The sequence below is a fragment of the Vidua macroura genome, chromosome 19 (assembly GCF_024509145.1).
Source record: "Vidua macroura isolate BioBank_ID:100142 chromosome 19, ASM2450914v1, whole genome shotgun sequence".
Lineage (NCBI taxonomy): Eukaryota > Metazoa > Chordata > Aves > Passeriformes > Viduidae > Vidua > Vidua macroura.
The window spans coordinates 9117628-9133004 of NC_071589.1; the positions used below are offsets into that span (position 1 = coordinate 9117628).

The following is a 15377-nucleotide window of genomic DNA, read 5'->3' on the forward strand; positions in this document are numbered from 1 at the left end:
AAAATTCTCTAGAAAATATCCGTCTGTTCTTTGTAATGGTTGTATTTTAAATAACCCTGAAACATTGTCTACCCTCTAATTATAATGATTCTTGGTATTTTCACAGGAAATCAAATTCTCAAACAGAGCTAATTTTGAAAAATAATTTTGTGAATGTTTCAGTACTTTTCTCTTGGGTATTCATTTGGGTTGAGCCTGGTTTGTACCATGTCAGTGGTGTCCTGTTTTTGATAAACACAGCATTCAGAGAAATTTAATCCAACCTGACCTAACTTTCTGATCAGACCAGGTAGCACTGCCTTGTATTTTGAATTACCCTCACTTGTGATCATTTTATGCTTTATCAAGTTGACAGTTAGTCTTGCCAGAATATTCTTTTTAAATCCTTTGTCCCAGGAGACTTGTATATTTATGGTTAGATAAAAAGAAAGATCATTAATAGTTCCTTTTGGTGACTTTCAGGAATTAATTAAGCACTGGTTGTAGAATTGTTTATTGCAATATGGAGTGAGATTCTTTGTGCTACTTTGTGAGGTCATAAAATAAACCTTTCAAATGATCACTTGCAAGAATGATTAGAACCAGCTAGCAATTACTAGCCCTGAAAGGAGAGCTTGATAACAAAGTGTGAGGATCTTTTTTAGTCAGATATATAAACCTCTTGTCCAGAAAACCATTGAAGCATTTTGCTAATTCAGGAACAAAACAAAACAAAAAAAAACCAAACCAAACCAAAAAAAAAAAAAAAAAAGGCTGCTAATGTGTTTTTTTTTTCCCCCTCAATACTTTACCATTTCTTTTTCTAAGCAAATTAAAATTCTGGAACATTTGAAACTGTGTTTAGGGAATACCTGCTCATTAACAGAAATTAATAGTGTTTTTTTCTCTGGACCTGAACTATAGGGAATAAAAACTGAAATCAATTCAATTCAGCTTAGTTTAGTTCCCTAAAAACAGTGAAAAACTGCCAATTCAATTTATCTTGTGTCATCTTTTTTTTTTTTTTTTTAATATATTATTTTGCCCAAAGCTTTATTTGCCCAAATGTCCTTTAGAAACTGGGCTTGGAACATTATCTAACTGTCTGCTGTTTTCCTGTGTGTGATCTTTTCCCTTGTTAGCTGTATAACTTAGAAATAATCATACAGGAGAATAATACTTTGCACTCACTCTCTAACCACTAAAACCATCTCACTTCATTAGGAGATTTAATTTTAACCACACACGGTGAATGGGTATTGACTTTGGTGTCCCAGCTGGATGGCAGCTCAGTGACTGCATTCTGTTCAACCATTGCTTTAAGGAGCCAGAGTATTCTTTACTTCCTCTCCTGGATTGTTGTTTAATGTTGCAGGCACCATCCTAATGGCTCCCTTCAGTTTCCCTCTGGAGAAGGCTGCAGCGTGGTGGTGGCTGACGAGAAATGATTCCTGAGTATATTGTAACTTAGTAAAGTGTTTTGAGGCTGGAAGCAGACAGGCATGGCATAAATCAATAATAAAAGTAATAATCTGCTCCATGCTGGAGAAAGACTCCAAGCCAGAGACACCTCACCCCAGCCAGTTTCAGGAAGGATGTGAAGCATCACTGTAATACTGAGGAAAAAACCCTGCCCTTGGCTAATTGTGCCCTAGAGCCAAACTTCACATCCCACCATGGAAGTACTTAGGACCTGCTTTAGTTTTACATCTTTGGAAACACAATCAAAACGTTCCACGTTAACATACAAAACAACTTGCCACAGTTTGAAGCCAGGAAGAGCTTTCTCTTTACACCACCACACTGGTACTGCAGGATGTTTTGTTATCCCAGAGCTGCACCACTGCAACCATCTCAATGAAAAACACTCCACAGCAGCATAATCCAGACAGACAGCACTCAGCCCCCAGGAACATCCCACTGGAGACGAGCAGCAAGTGCTTGCTGGGCTTTAAGAACTGCTGTCTTTTACTAAGCAGCTTTTTTTGGGTTCACATGTTCCACACAACACATACACATAAAGAAAGCAGGGTTTTTTTCAAAGAAAAAAAATTAAAAGTCATGTTAGGTAATTTTGTCGCATTTATTTTCTGTGGATTTTAAACCTGATTATTATTTTGCTTTTACAGTGAATAAGTACAGATAAACCTCCTCTTACTGCATGATTTTTTTCATCCATTTCCCATGAGAAGTAGTCATAATAATGCTGTGATATCAAAGTATAGAATAAGGAAGGAAAATGGACATAGTGCTGATCACTACCTACTGGAAAGGATCACCATGCAATGAAAAATCTCTGTTTATATTTTATTTACAATTTTTAAACAAACATCTATATTCTCTTTTGTAGAAAAAAAATGAAACAGCTTGTATAACCCAAGTTGAGCTAATTTATTTTAGAGCCTGGAACTATTTATGTTTGAAGAGAGAGGAAGAAAGACATGTTTGATGTAGCAAACAAAGCTAATCTTCTCTGTTTGGTTGTAGCTGTGGATGCCAAGTTATTTTCCAGATTGTGATGCTGAGCTGTCTGGGCCACTTCAGCCCTTGTTACCTTTTTGTTTAGTTTTGTCTTTTAGCAGAGTATTTCATGTTTGTTAGAACTTCCCAGCTGCCTTCCAGGATTTATTTTGGCTGAAGATTTTTATTTTCAGTCAGTGTAGCTCTTCATAACACAAAACAAAACAAAACAGGTTGGCTTAGATCAGAAGAGAAGAAGTTATGTTTTGCTTAAATTTTGAGAAAAGGTCATTCCCTGCCTCCTTTCTTCCAAAGCACTTTATGGTCCATTTCAGATTTTTTTTTTTTTTTTTAATGAGAATAATTTTAATTTTCTTTGAGTCCCTGTTTCAGTCCTGGCTGGATATGCAGTAGCCCCAGGATGTGGCTGTCACACAGCTTCATGAAAAGGGTCAGTTCCAGTCCAGAACAGAGCAGTACAATTTACTGTTGTCACTGGGAGTCTCTGTAAAGGATGGTGGGACCTGCCTTTGCACTCAGGGTCAGCACCTGTGCTGAGGAATGAGGAGCTTGGGCCTGTTTGAGACCTGCCCTGGAGCTCAAAAGAAACCTGGATCTGGGATTCTCAGCTGGCTTCTCGCCAAGTCAGTGGAAAATTGACATTAAAGATTTCAGTGTGAAAAACCTCCAAGACTTTACAGGAGTGATCTATAAATTTTGTGTGATTCTGCATGTTTTATTCTTGGGGGTAATCCTTTCACAACCAAATAATCTCATCTTTTTGTGTGGGCTTCTGCTTGTCCCCATGAACACATACAAAGAGCAGATACCACATTTTTTAATTATGTACTTGATATGTTTATCAAAAGTTGGCCTTCTATGTTTGACCAAGTTTGGATTTGTTCCATAGCAGGCTCCCTGCAGTGATCCTCAAAGACCTAAATATACAGATACATTGCTATATCTCTATATCTCTATATCCATATCTCTATATAGCTTTCTCCAGTTTGGTGGCAAATATCAGCTCATATAGCAGTGTCAGAGTGGAAGGCAGCAAGCCTGTGCTTTCTTTGACTTCTAGAAGAACCCTGGTTATGGAAATTAATGCTTGTGGAAACGAGTCTTATGAAAACAAAGTGCTTTAATAATAATACCTCTGTGTCTCTAAAGTAGATGCTGTGTCACTGCTTGATTCTGGTCCAGTCCATAGTAGAATTGAGCACTTGGTCTTGAGCCCTTTCCACTTATTATTCAAAGTTTCTTTGTATATTATTTGTATATTCTGAAATTCATTCTCTCTTTTTTCAAAACAGTTCTTGCTCCATAAAAAGAAAAGAGAATACATTTCTTTGTAAGACATTTGAATTTATCCTGCTGAATAGGTGTGGTCTGATATTTTTTACAGTAGTTCATTTATGGCATTTTATTAGGTCTCCCGGGCACTTTATTTGCACGTTACATTTTGGTAGCTAACAGGACTGTGCAATTTGACTTCTATTTTTATTCCTAGCCAGTACAGAAATGTATAAAAGTTAAAACAAACCTTTCTATTTCTAGCTCCTGTCAATGTCTGTAGTATGTGCTGGACTTAACATAAAATTTAAGACCTTCTATTATTTAAGTTTGTTATGTATTTAAAATCACCTTTGAACATGAATCACAAATTAAGTGATGGTGAAATTAACTAATGTAGCTAATCAAACACCGGTTACTCAGCTGAATCATTCTTTCCTCCTGCTTTGTGTTTTATAAGGATTTTGAATAGCAGCTCAGGATGAATAGCTATGAGAAAACCCAGACATACAGTCTCTACTTTTGTCTGCCTTCATTTCTGAGGAAAAAGGCTCGTATCATGATGCTGTTGAATTTTAGACATTGCTTTGCCTTTTACATTTGCTTTGACTTACCAAAATTATTGAGTTTTGGGGTTTTTTTAAATTGTTTGTATGTGGCTGTTACAGACATTTCATAGGTATGGCACAGAAGAGGTGAATTCCTTGTAGTCAGTGGCAGGACTGGGACTCAAGACCTTCAGCTTCTGTCTTGAAGGAGGTCCATGATTTAGCAGCTATTTTGATTAATGGATTTGGGAATGAAGACTCACTGAAGACTTAAACAAAACCAGAGTGTCTTCAAAGGGTTTATGGCAAAATTTCCCTGCTCACAGCCTCATCTTAAGTCTTCTCTGGCCCATCATGGACTTTCTTGGACCATTGACAAGCATCAAAGGTCTGGGTCTTATTTGCCTCCCCAGCCAAAGCCTGATCCTGGTCTAGTAATCAGATCTGACCCCCAGAACTGATGCCTGTCTGTAAATTTGGAATCACGTCTTGGGATCTGCTGCAAGCTGCTACCTCGTGTATTGAGCCTAAACTGCAGGGTTTCCTGCCTCCATGCATGAGATAGTTCAGGCATGAATACCTCGTCAGTTTCTGCACAAGCACGCAAATAATTAACTAATGAACACCCAGCTGGCTCTCCCATGAGCTCCTTCTTAACCCATGCCTGAGCTCAGTCAGTTCACACCTGAGCACCCACTTGGCTCACTCCTGAGCGCAATGATGGGCATGGATGGCAGTTTCCAGTACCAGGGGCAACTGAAGGAGGGGAGGAGGTCAGGAGAAGCCGTGTGCTGCTCACAGCTGGCCTGGCCATGTCTCAGTGTGATGGAAAACCCAGCAATGAGTGAAAGCCACAACAGAGAGAAGGGAAGCTGACAGCAAGAGAGGGGGAGGACAAGGATATTAAGTTCAATCTAGGAAAGATTGTGGGAAGGTGTTCACTTAGATATTTGTAAAATTATATTTACTTTCTTCTCACTTTGAATGAATTGTTAGAAATCTGTGTTAATTGGCAATAAATTAAATTAAGTAAAATCTCCCCAAATCAAGGTTTGTTTGCCTACCATGCCTGTCTGCATTGCTAGGGAAGACAAAAGTTCTTTAAGTTACTGTAGGGATTATTTTATAAAGAAATAAAAGCCTTAAATATGGTTAATCAACGTCTATGCAGCAAAGTCCCTCTTCATATCACAGAGGAACTAGAGGACAAGGAGTGGAATCCCATTGAAGAGATTCCTTGAATTAGCCTCTGAGTATTTCCTTCCTTTGTTCCCCACACTGTGCAGTGCTCTGCTTTGCCTCTTAAATTGTGATAGATTACTTTTTTGTGTGCATTTTCCCAGCTGCTGATTATTAACTCGATTTTAATGTCATGTTTTGGGCTGAAGCTGAGCCTGCCCGCCCACGCTTTGCACCGACGATCGATCCTCGCGCGCGAGAGCTTCCCGCAGCCCTGGCTGCACAGAGCGCAGGAGAGCAACCCTCCCACTGGGAGGGGAAGCTCGCAGAATCCAAGCCAAGCTTCTCTAGGACGTGAAACCTCTGCATAAGAACCCCATTTATTCTTCAATCCCCTCTCACAGTTCCAACACATGCTCTCTCCCACTTTTCTTTCCATGGCCACAGTGGGGTATGTTTGTCATTTCAGGGCTGAGAAACAAATCTTGGCTGTTATTATAATCCATTATAGCTTTCTAACCACTGGCCCACATTGGAAGGCTGCATGTGCACCCACATGGCACATTTTCTTAGTTATTTATAAAATGTTAGGAAGAAATATAATTTTCACTAATAGAGGAAAAAATTCCTTTCTTGTACTGGAATAGCTGGCCTTATTGCAAACAGATAAAGAATTGCTGGAATTTAAAAAATGCTAATCAAATACTTGAGAAAAAAGATAAATTTTATTTTTTTATATTCTCTTGGTGAGAATTTTATTAAAATTCAGCAAAAATAGTATCTTATAAATCATTTATATACTGCAGATTTGCTTTAAGATGAACTAGTCATGAAACCATGATCAAGCAAAGATGTGTCTTTGGCACCCAGCCTGCTGTCATAATGGTTCCCATAAATGTCAAGACATAAAATAGAGTATTCTGGCCTGGGTCAAATGAACATCCAGAAACAGGGCCACAAGAAAGGTTATTTAACATCATTGGTTATTATTAGCAGGCGTAAAATCCAAAGGAGCCCAGAGCTGTTGGGAAGAAGATTTACTGCAAATAAAGTATTTGATTATTAAAAAAAAAAAAATCTCTTAAATAAGTAGAGTGAATATTTATAGCCGTGGAAGTTGCAAATGAAGATGTGCTCTCTAGGAATGGTCTAGATATGCTTTTTTTGGTACTCTGTCTTGCACTGTTCTGTCTTGTTCTGCTGAGAGGCCTTTAAACGCCCTGCAGCTCTTTCCCACCACAGTGATGCTTTTTTTGCCTCAGGTGGGCACAGAGCTGTTTGTTTGCATATTTTTTCATTCCTCTTCAGCCTTACTGATGCTTCTAACCCCGTACAAAGAGCCTTGGATAAGTTTACAGAAATAACTGAAACGATAGATAAGATCCAAAATAATGAACACTAGTATTTAGAGGAGTTTGGAGCTCAGGTTTTAATTTAAGCTGTACCTAGAAATCCAAGTCCCAGGCCATGACTGTGTTTTAACTTCTGTGTTTGCACAAACTGCTCAGTGCCAAACATTTGTTTTTTCCTAATGGAAGCATTATGCTGTCAGTAGTCCCTACAGCTGGTATGACTTGTCTTTCTCCTATCATTTCTTGGAGGATTTCCAAACATGAGAGAGGTATGAAAACAGCCTGAACTAAAAATCTGAAAAAATTGGGTTCCTTTCTTAAATCAAGCTGGAGAGAACAGTTGAAAACAGCAAGGAGGAGCTGACCAAATACTGCAAACAATGTTCTCCATCAAAGCTGGATACACAGATTCCTGCTTTTCACTAATGTTCAGGTCCCTTCACTTGTTTTAGAAATATTTGTTTAGGGTCTTTCATCCTGATTTTATTCATATGCATGGCAGTGTTTAATGACCTTAAATCCAGCTGCTAAGACATTATGAGAGTAAATCATTAAAATTTTTTCAAGATCAACAAGCAGAAAAAGATGGCGTGAAGTGGTTTCTGGTGGTGCTCTCTGTTTTGTATTTCAAAGGAAGCTAATAAATAACACAGTTATTTGTTTGGAGGCCCTTGGAAACACAAGATAAGACCACCATCAGCCCAGGCCCTGGACGTGGGAGGAGGGGAAGGAGACAGAACCTTTGCTGCTCAAGCCTGCCTTAAAAGCTGGAGTGACAGAATGCACTGCCCAAGGTCACTCAGCAAGTCAGTGGCAAATGCAGGAATAAAATCCAGAATCCCAGCTCCACACACTACTCTGCAGACCCCAACAAGCAGCAACAGAACTACTGTCCCTCAATCTAATTAATCTACTCAGCAATTCAGTAATATAAGTGCAAGGAAAAACAAATGTCAAGACAAGAAACAAATTCTACTGTGGCTCAGGCTATTTACTTGACTCAAGAGAAGGTGCTTTCCTGAATGAATGTACAATAGGGTCTGGAGGTGCTTTGTGTCTTCCCTTTGCCCTTTATCTGTCTGTCCATCTCTCTGATAAGCTGTTAAAGGCATGTTCAGTATAACAGAAAGATTTTGAGTGGAAAAGAAACAGGTGAAAATAAATTTCTCCCTTTATTTTGAAGTGCGTGAATTGAGTATTAAAAAAAAAAAAAAAGGAGAAAAAAAAAAACTTGGCCACAAGTGAGTTACATAACTTAAGCCAGTCTAAAATTATGTGCCAGCAATTTACATGAGTTTTATGTAACTGTTTATACTGCTGTTTATTTAAAAATTACTACTTATCTTGGCGACCGCAGCAACACATCGTGCATTTGCTAGCTCTGGAATACAGGGCACCTTCATTAAAACACATAGTCACCAATATATTAAACACACAAAAAAGCCCTGCTCTGACATAACATGAAGTGTCAGATGGAAAGCCGCAACAGCAAAGACATTCAGCGTTCACAACAAAGCAGCCCTTTGGGGTGTTCAGAACAGGACTGGAACATGCTCCATCCTTAATTCACCCAACAGCTTTCAGGTCCTTTACAGCACAGTTGGTGCAGTCTACAAGACCAGCTCCTGTTCCTGGGCTCTTATAAAGGACCCTCTTCATCCTCAGCTTTCTATACTTGAGCATGTTTATAATTCAGCATTCACATGCTGAGGTGAGGCAGCCTTTTGTTCCTTCTTAAAGTCCCAAGGACTTCAGTGTGACACAAATGGTTGGTAATTTCTGTTTGCTCTCTCCTAGCACTCTCTCTCTCACAAAGGAGGCAAAGATTTAGCTAAATCTTCATGATGGGTTGCTCATGCACAAATTAGATAATTTTTAGGTCCAGTTCCTTCACCAGGGTAAGACCGTGAGTGACTGGCTTTGTATTGGTACCAGGAAGAGGTGCAGACATCCCAAGGCCAGGCAGTGGGAGCAGCACTGGCCTGATACATGGATTTTGCCCTTGTTTTGGGGTCTGTTGACTGAACAAGGTGCTCTACCCCTCCTTACTTCATTTTCACTTTAATAAAATAGGAAAATTGGTGTTAATGTCCTCCTGGGAGGTTTCTAGCCCAATGAATCCGTATAGCAGAATATTATGTATTATTTTTAGATGACCATTACAGTAGAGCTGAAAACTGGCAATGCAGAGCAGGAGATATAAACCTAATTGATAAATTATTTCCATCATTTTGCATTTCTTTAAAGCTGTATCATGTCATCTTCTCACTCGAGTCAGTAAAATCATGGAAGGAAAAGTTTGTTAAAATTGTAAGTAAGCAAGAAAATTCCAAAACTTGTTATGAGTTTCTTTATGACAGATATACTTTGAAATGAGGGGGAAAAGAAGGCACTATTCCAACACAGCTGTTGAAAAAATATTAGTTTTTCAGTTATGGAAATTTTTATTGAAACTGGGGGATGGGTTTTTTTTCCAAAAGTGAGGTTTTTAAATAAATATATTTGAAAATTAAGTTTTGAGTAACTTTGGGTACACCATCTTGTTAGGTAAATGTCCTTTAAAAGGAGGGTCCTCAAGCATGATAACCATAACCTGATCCACAGGCTAATATCATATTCCTGTGTTTCAATTCCATGGGGCTCAGCCACCACTGGCTAAGCTAAAAAAGAAGCAAAATGCTGGCTGCATAAGGAGAGGCACAGCTGAGCCTCAGCCTGGCAGCCACTGAAGGATGGGATGGTGGGGGGACCACAGGACAGCCAGGGTGCACCTCAGCACCTCATGGCAGGACGAGCACTGGGACATTGTGTGGCAAGCACATTTCTCTCTCTCTCTCAGGATTTTTCATGGAGGTGTACAGAGAGAAAGAAAGAGAAAACAATTTCTATTTCTGCTCCTTGTTTTTCCTGTGTGGAATGTGTTTGGAGAATTGTTTACCTGGGGTGATTGCTTGGTTGGATTCTGGTGAGGATTGTTTGAGCCTGATGGCCAATCCAACCCACCTGTGTCTGGACTCTCAGAGAGGGTCACGAGTTGTTTGTTAGCTAGATATGATAGTTAGAAAAAGAAGGTATGTAGTTTTAGTATCTTCCTTTATATCGTATATTAATGTATTATAGCATAGTTATAATAAAGAAATCATTCAGCCTTCTGAAATGGAGTCAGACACCATCATTCTTCCCACTGGGTTCACCTGCATTTTACAATAACATTGGGACACTCCCAAGGCAGCTGTTGTCCCTCAGGGGGCTGGTACACCCCAGTGTCACCCAGCACTCAGGGGCTCACTGACACGAGCTGGGGCAGCAGCTTGCCCTGGGAGATCAGAGCAAAGCCCTGTGATTTACTATCACAAAACCTCTCAAACTTCCCTGCTGCTCCTGAGATGGCTTTGAGGATCATGTCAGCCCATTCTCCCCTTGGAAACTCAGCATCTCTCCCTGAACTCAGCAGTCTTTGATTATTTCTGAGAACAAGCTGCCATGCTGTTGCTAGTCACAACACCAGTATTGTGGTGTTCCTGCTGGTCACAGGCTTGCAGACAGGTAGGATTGCAATTCTGCTCAGATTAAGGCATTAACTCCTCTTCAGACAGTGTGCCAGCATCTCTAAATATTGGGAGCACTCCTCTAAATGCCAAAAGACAGTGGAAGGGGATCCACATCAAGGACAGGGCTGCAATGTTTGTTTGTGTAAGCTACCCAAATTTAAATATGCCTCTCGAAGTACCAGGTTATGTCTGGGCAGCCTCCAGGCCATAGAACAGTTAAAATTTTGGGAAGAATAAAAGCTGCTTAGAGCTACTTCTCTCACCCTTGGCTTTTGCTTTGTGCTGCATGAAGTGTGACCCAACCAACCACTGCCCCTCTCTTGGAGCAGGACACTCAGGCACACCTGGGGATTCCAATGAAGGCAGGATTTGCTGGCAGAATCTGTCCTGAGTGACACTGTCATGCTTGACATGAATGCTTGAAAAGAAAAATGGTGTCTGAAGTGACTGCAAGCCTGTTGACAACACGTTCAGCAGTTTGAACAGGGTTTCTCCTTCTGGTTTCTCCTTCTGGAAAACAGAAAATATGTCCAAATCTGCAGCACGTGTACAGTGTCTGCAGTGATTTAATACCAGTGGAGGTAGAAACCTTGAAAATCACAGCTTACAATAGAAACTCTGACAGGCCATCAAGTTCAATGTTACTTTTAAGTATTCCTATAATTAAACTGTCAACAAAACCCCACAATACAGTACTGCAACAGTTTCTACATTTTCCTACTAATGTGCAGAGATAGCTTCCACTAAAGGTGGCAGTAATTAGGTATTTAAAACCCGTGGAAAATTAGAAAAATACACAGTGAAAAAATTCAATGAAAATATAAAAAAAATCTTCTTTTCATTGCAGCAAACACAAAAATGTTGCAGAGCATGCTGTGCAATCACAGAAACAAAGTGCAATCATAGAAAAGAAGTGATTAGGGAAGAAGGGAAAAATAAGTTGTGCTATTGATACTTGGCTGTTTCAGAAAAATGTGTTGGCAGTCAAATGTTATGTATGCTGAACAAGAAATTCTCTGAAGCCATTTTCTTTTAACGTGAAAATACCAGTATGACACTGCCAGAAGATGAAAATTCCACATGTTGAAATTAGAATACCTATATCCTCTGATCTATTCTAAATTATCAACTCCAATACTAATGAATGTACAAATAGAGTGTCTAAAAACTATTCTGTGAATAGATTTTAGGAAATAAAGGAAAGCTTTATATTGAATTCTTTGGTGTAAATCCAGGAAATTCATGAGATTTCCCAGTTTCTACTGTAGAATAACTCAAGATGTTAATTTCACTATGGTTTTGATAGGTTTGCCTGGAAGTTTGAATCTGAAGGGCCAGGTCACTAAATCCCAGAGGTATGACTCCAGGATTAACCAGGATGGCACCTCTGATTAATAAGGAATAATTTAAGAAAAAAAGGCTGGTTTCCTGCCTGCAGCCATCTGTTCCTCATTTGCATGTATCCTTTTTTCAAAATCATCCAGTAGTATTTCATGGTCTGCTCAATACTCTTTTATGTGCACAGTAATATTTGCAAGTACTGGGGAAGAGTATGGACAGGAGGACTGCTGATTCCATAACCCCTGAGTTCAGCAGGAACAGGAGTGACAGGAGCACTTTGGTGAAGGTGCCCATCACAAATTGGGCTGAAGGAAAGATGGGAGGGGTCTGTCAGCCCAGCAGCACTCAAATCCCTCCAAAAGTGGATTCAGCTTACCATGTCCTGGTGGAGCTCTGTAATTGCAGTGACCAGAGCAGCAGCAGGCCTGGCCGGGAGAGCCAGAACCACTGAAACCAACCAGGAGACTCCAGTGAGTGTCTGGTCCAAGGAGAATATTTCTATCCAAATTAGCCAAGGGTAGTTTGTGGGCCCGAGGAGCCAAAAGGACTCTTTGCCCATGCCCACCTGTGCAAATCCAATCAAGTCAGTGCTTTTTGTTGGTTAGGATGTATAAACTGCCAAAGAGCATTAACAGTTCCAATTCCTTCACCTTCTCTGTTCCACTGCTTCTCTGTCTTTAAAAGGAAATTGCTGAAATTAGGGCAATGGTGACTCAAAGTAATTTGTATTGCAGTCTATTTTTAAGCATTCTTTCCTGAAAAGGTTTTGAACAATATTTTGGTTTTATCTCCCATACACAGAGATATAATTTAATCACTGTGTATTTGCTATACATTACTGTTAAACATGACTTTTAGTACCCACATGGACTGGGAAACTGCGAGGAGAAAAGTTAACCTGTGAGTGATTCAAGTCCTTTGACTTCTTTGCTTGGACTGGTACCTGACTTGATTTTCTCCTGCTATTTGTTTCTAGTGGAATGGAGCTCTTCAGAAGACTTTTCTCCTTTGGCTGGTGAAATAATTACGGATAATCTTCACTCCTTGAGGTGCTCCATCACAGGTCTCAGGACGGTGAGTTCCAGAGGACTCATTTAGACCTTCATGGCCTAGTCCCCTCAGTGACACAAAGACGAGCATTTGCATCACTACCCCTTGGAAATCACTGCAGAGACTTTCTTGTAGCAACATGTTCCAGTGATTGGGCACGATATGTCTGGTAGCCTTAATCCAAAAGTAACAAGGGAATAGAACCATTTTTTGAGTTATCATTCTCAGGAGAAATTGGGACAGACTGGAGCAAAAGCTGCTGTTTTCTGGATCACAGGATAATCAGTGCAGATCAAAGGCTCTTGAGAAATCTAGACCTAACTCTGATGACTAATACCTCAAATAAGAACTCTTTCTCTTCTCCTTCTTCCAGAAATGCACATGTTTATGGCGATCATTCTCATTTTTGTTATTTGTCCGTGTATATCTATTTTACATCAAACAGAATTGGATCTCAAAACTTGTCCTCAAATCTTTGTAGTTTGTTTCAATTGATCATGGTGTATTTAAATTATTAAAGCTATTTAAGTTGAAAAAAAAAATCTTTGTGAGGCACTGCTTTGCAGTTGTTACAGCCAAGATTTTGAATCCAGTGATAGTTTTGACTCCAGTTATTTCCATTTGCAGGGCCAAAGATATTATGTCCGTGTCTCAGCATACAACATGAGAGGATGGGGACCTGCATGCAAATCTACTCCTGAATATGCTTCTCCTTCAAGTAGGTTGGGTTTGTCTACCCTCCAGTTTGCTTAGTGATGTTGGAGTTCACAATATAATTGTCATGCCATCTAGGAGTGAAATAAATAATAAAATTCAACTCCTTCCAACCCCCCAAAATTAGGCAAAATAATAATGGATGTATATTTATGTCTCAGCTTTTATTCTTCTCCAGTCCTTTGACAGAAAACTGTTTTCTAGTCATTAGCACTTTAAAAAATTAGAAATATTTTAAACTTCATTTCTCTTAGGAGAGTTCTGATATATGCAATTTCATTTTTCAGTAAATTAATGGATCAAAACCTGATTCTGAGCTGCTACAAGCAAAACACTTACAAGTATCTCATGTAGTTTTATGCTTTACCTTGTAGCATTATAGATCCCATTCACTGGACCACTCTTACAGTATCCTGTACATAAAATACTCCTGTGTGGACACACATGCTGGTAGGATGTAGCCTGTAAATGTTGCAGAAATATCAAAAAGAAAATATTCCTTTTCCAACCTCTGAGAGGTCTTCTCAGACTTCATTAGGGCTATGATTTGTCATTTTTAATTTTTAATCTATAATAATCACATTGTATTGTTAGTTGCTTTTCCAGACTTCGTGCTCCCCGCCAAACTGGCTCAGTGTATTACAGCTCCCCTCGTATTGATTAATGCAGTAAAGTGGGACTTCTCTTTTTATTGCATTAACACTAGTTTTTATTAGGCTAATGTAGCAATTTAATAACCTTGCATGCTAATGTAAAAAAATATAACAAGCTGTACCTACTCTCAGTAGTCATAATGGAGAGGGTTGGATAAATAACCTTTTTGCATTTCCATTGTCCCATTTTGCTTCCATTTTTTTCTTGTATTTTCTCCAGAACAATACCAGAACTAGGCTAAAGAAATATTCTGCTTGAGAACAAAAGTGGGCTACAATCATGGGAAAAAAATCTACTGTGAATAACTGAATAACTTGGTGATGTGCAATTACCTTGACTATAGCCAGGTGTAACTACACAGGACTTGGCCCCAGAAACCCAAAATTTACATCATCTGGGGGACAGATTCTTTCACAGTAGCTGCCAGTTATTCAGCCAAATATCCCCAAAGAAGGAGCACTCCTGGCAAGACAGGTGGTATTTAAGACTGCAACTTTGTATGATGTGAATTTTGCTTTCAGCATATTGCATTCTATTCCCTTTTTATAGTCCCCTGCTATTAACCTTCTGAAATCTGACATTATGTTCCAGTTCCAACGTTTTGGGATGTGAAGGAAATCTTCCTGCAGATTTCAGTGGATCAGCACAAAAGCCATGGAGAGAATTCTGTTCATTCCCCTTGTACAGTATTTCAGGGTGCTAAGAGTACAGAAAATCCTGTAATTGCTGGGTTTAGGGCCACATGCTTAAGCTTTACAGTAAGACCAGCAGAACCTAAATGCAAATCTTTTCATTAAGTAATACTCACATTAGAGAGACAAGATGTTATTTACCATTGGAATTACTGGGGGCAGAACTTCCCTTCACCGCTGGCTGTGAAAAGCAGAAGATTTGTGCTTGGCAAGGAGGCAGCAGGCTGACATTACACCACTGCTGCATAACAAAATATGGCCCTGAGCTAAAATTTAAATGGGAATACGTTAATGCTCTACCAAGTTGTCAGTAACAGCAGCCATGAGATTATGTAAGGGAAAGGAAAGCTTCAGGGCCTGATGCTGATCCAGTCCAATCCCAGAGCATCAAAGGCTGCTGACGCTCTTGGAGATGTGTCTGTGTGTGATGATAGGGAGCACTTGCCACTGTCCTCCTGTTTCCCCCACACACAGCAGCAGCCTGTAAAGTGGTGGCCAACGTTGTGCAGCTTCTCTCTGAAATCCCAGTAGACAGAAATATTCCTAGGTTTATTCATGATCAGG

At 39.6% G+C, this 15377-nt stretch overlaps 1 protein-coding gene across 1 annotated transcript in view; it reads left to right on the top strand.

Moving 5' to 3' along the window:
- Nucleotides 1-15377, top strand: part of ANKFN1 (ankyrin repeat and fibronectin type III domain containing 1) — a 60014-nt gene that overhangs the window by 16216 nt on the left and 28421 nt on the right. The window contains exons 5-6 of the mRNA XM_053994818.1: nucleotides 12680-12777; nucleotides 13381-13471. Of these exons, the coding sequence (XP_053850793.1) occupies nucleotides 12680-12777; nucleotides 13381-13471 (189 nt within the window). The remainder of the gene's footprint in view (nucleotides 1-12679; nucleotides 12778-13380; nucleotides 13472-15377) is intronic.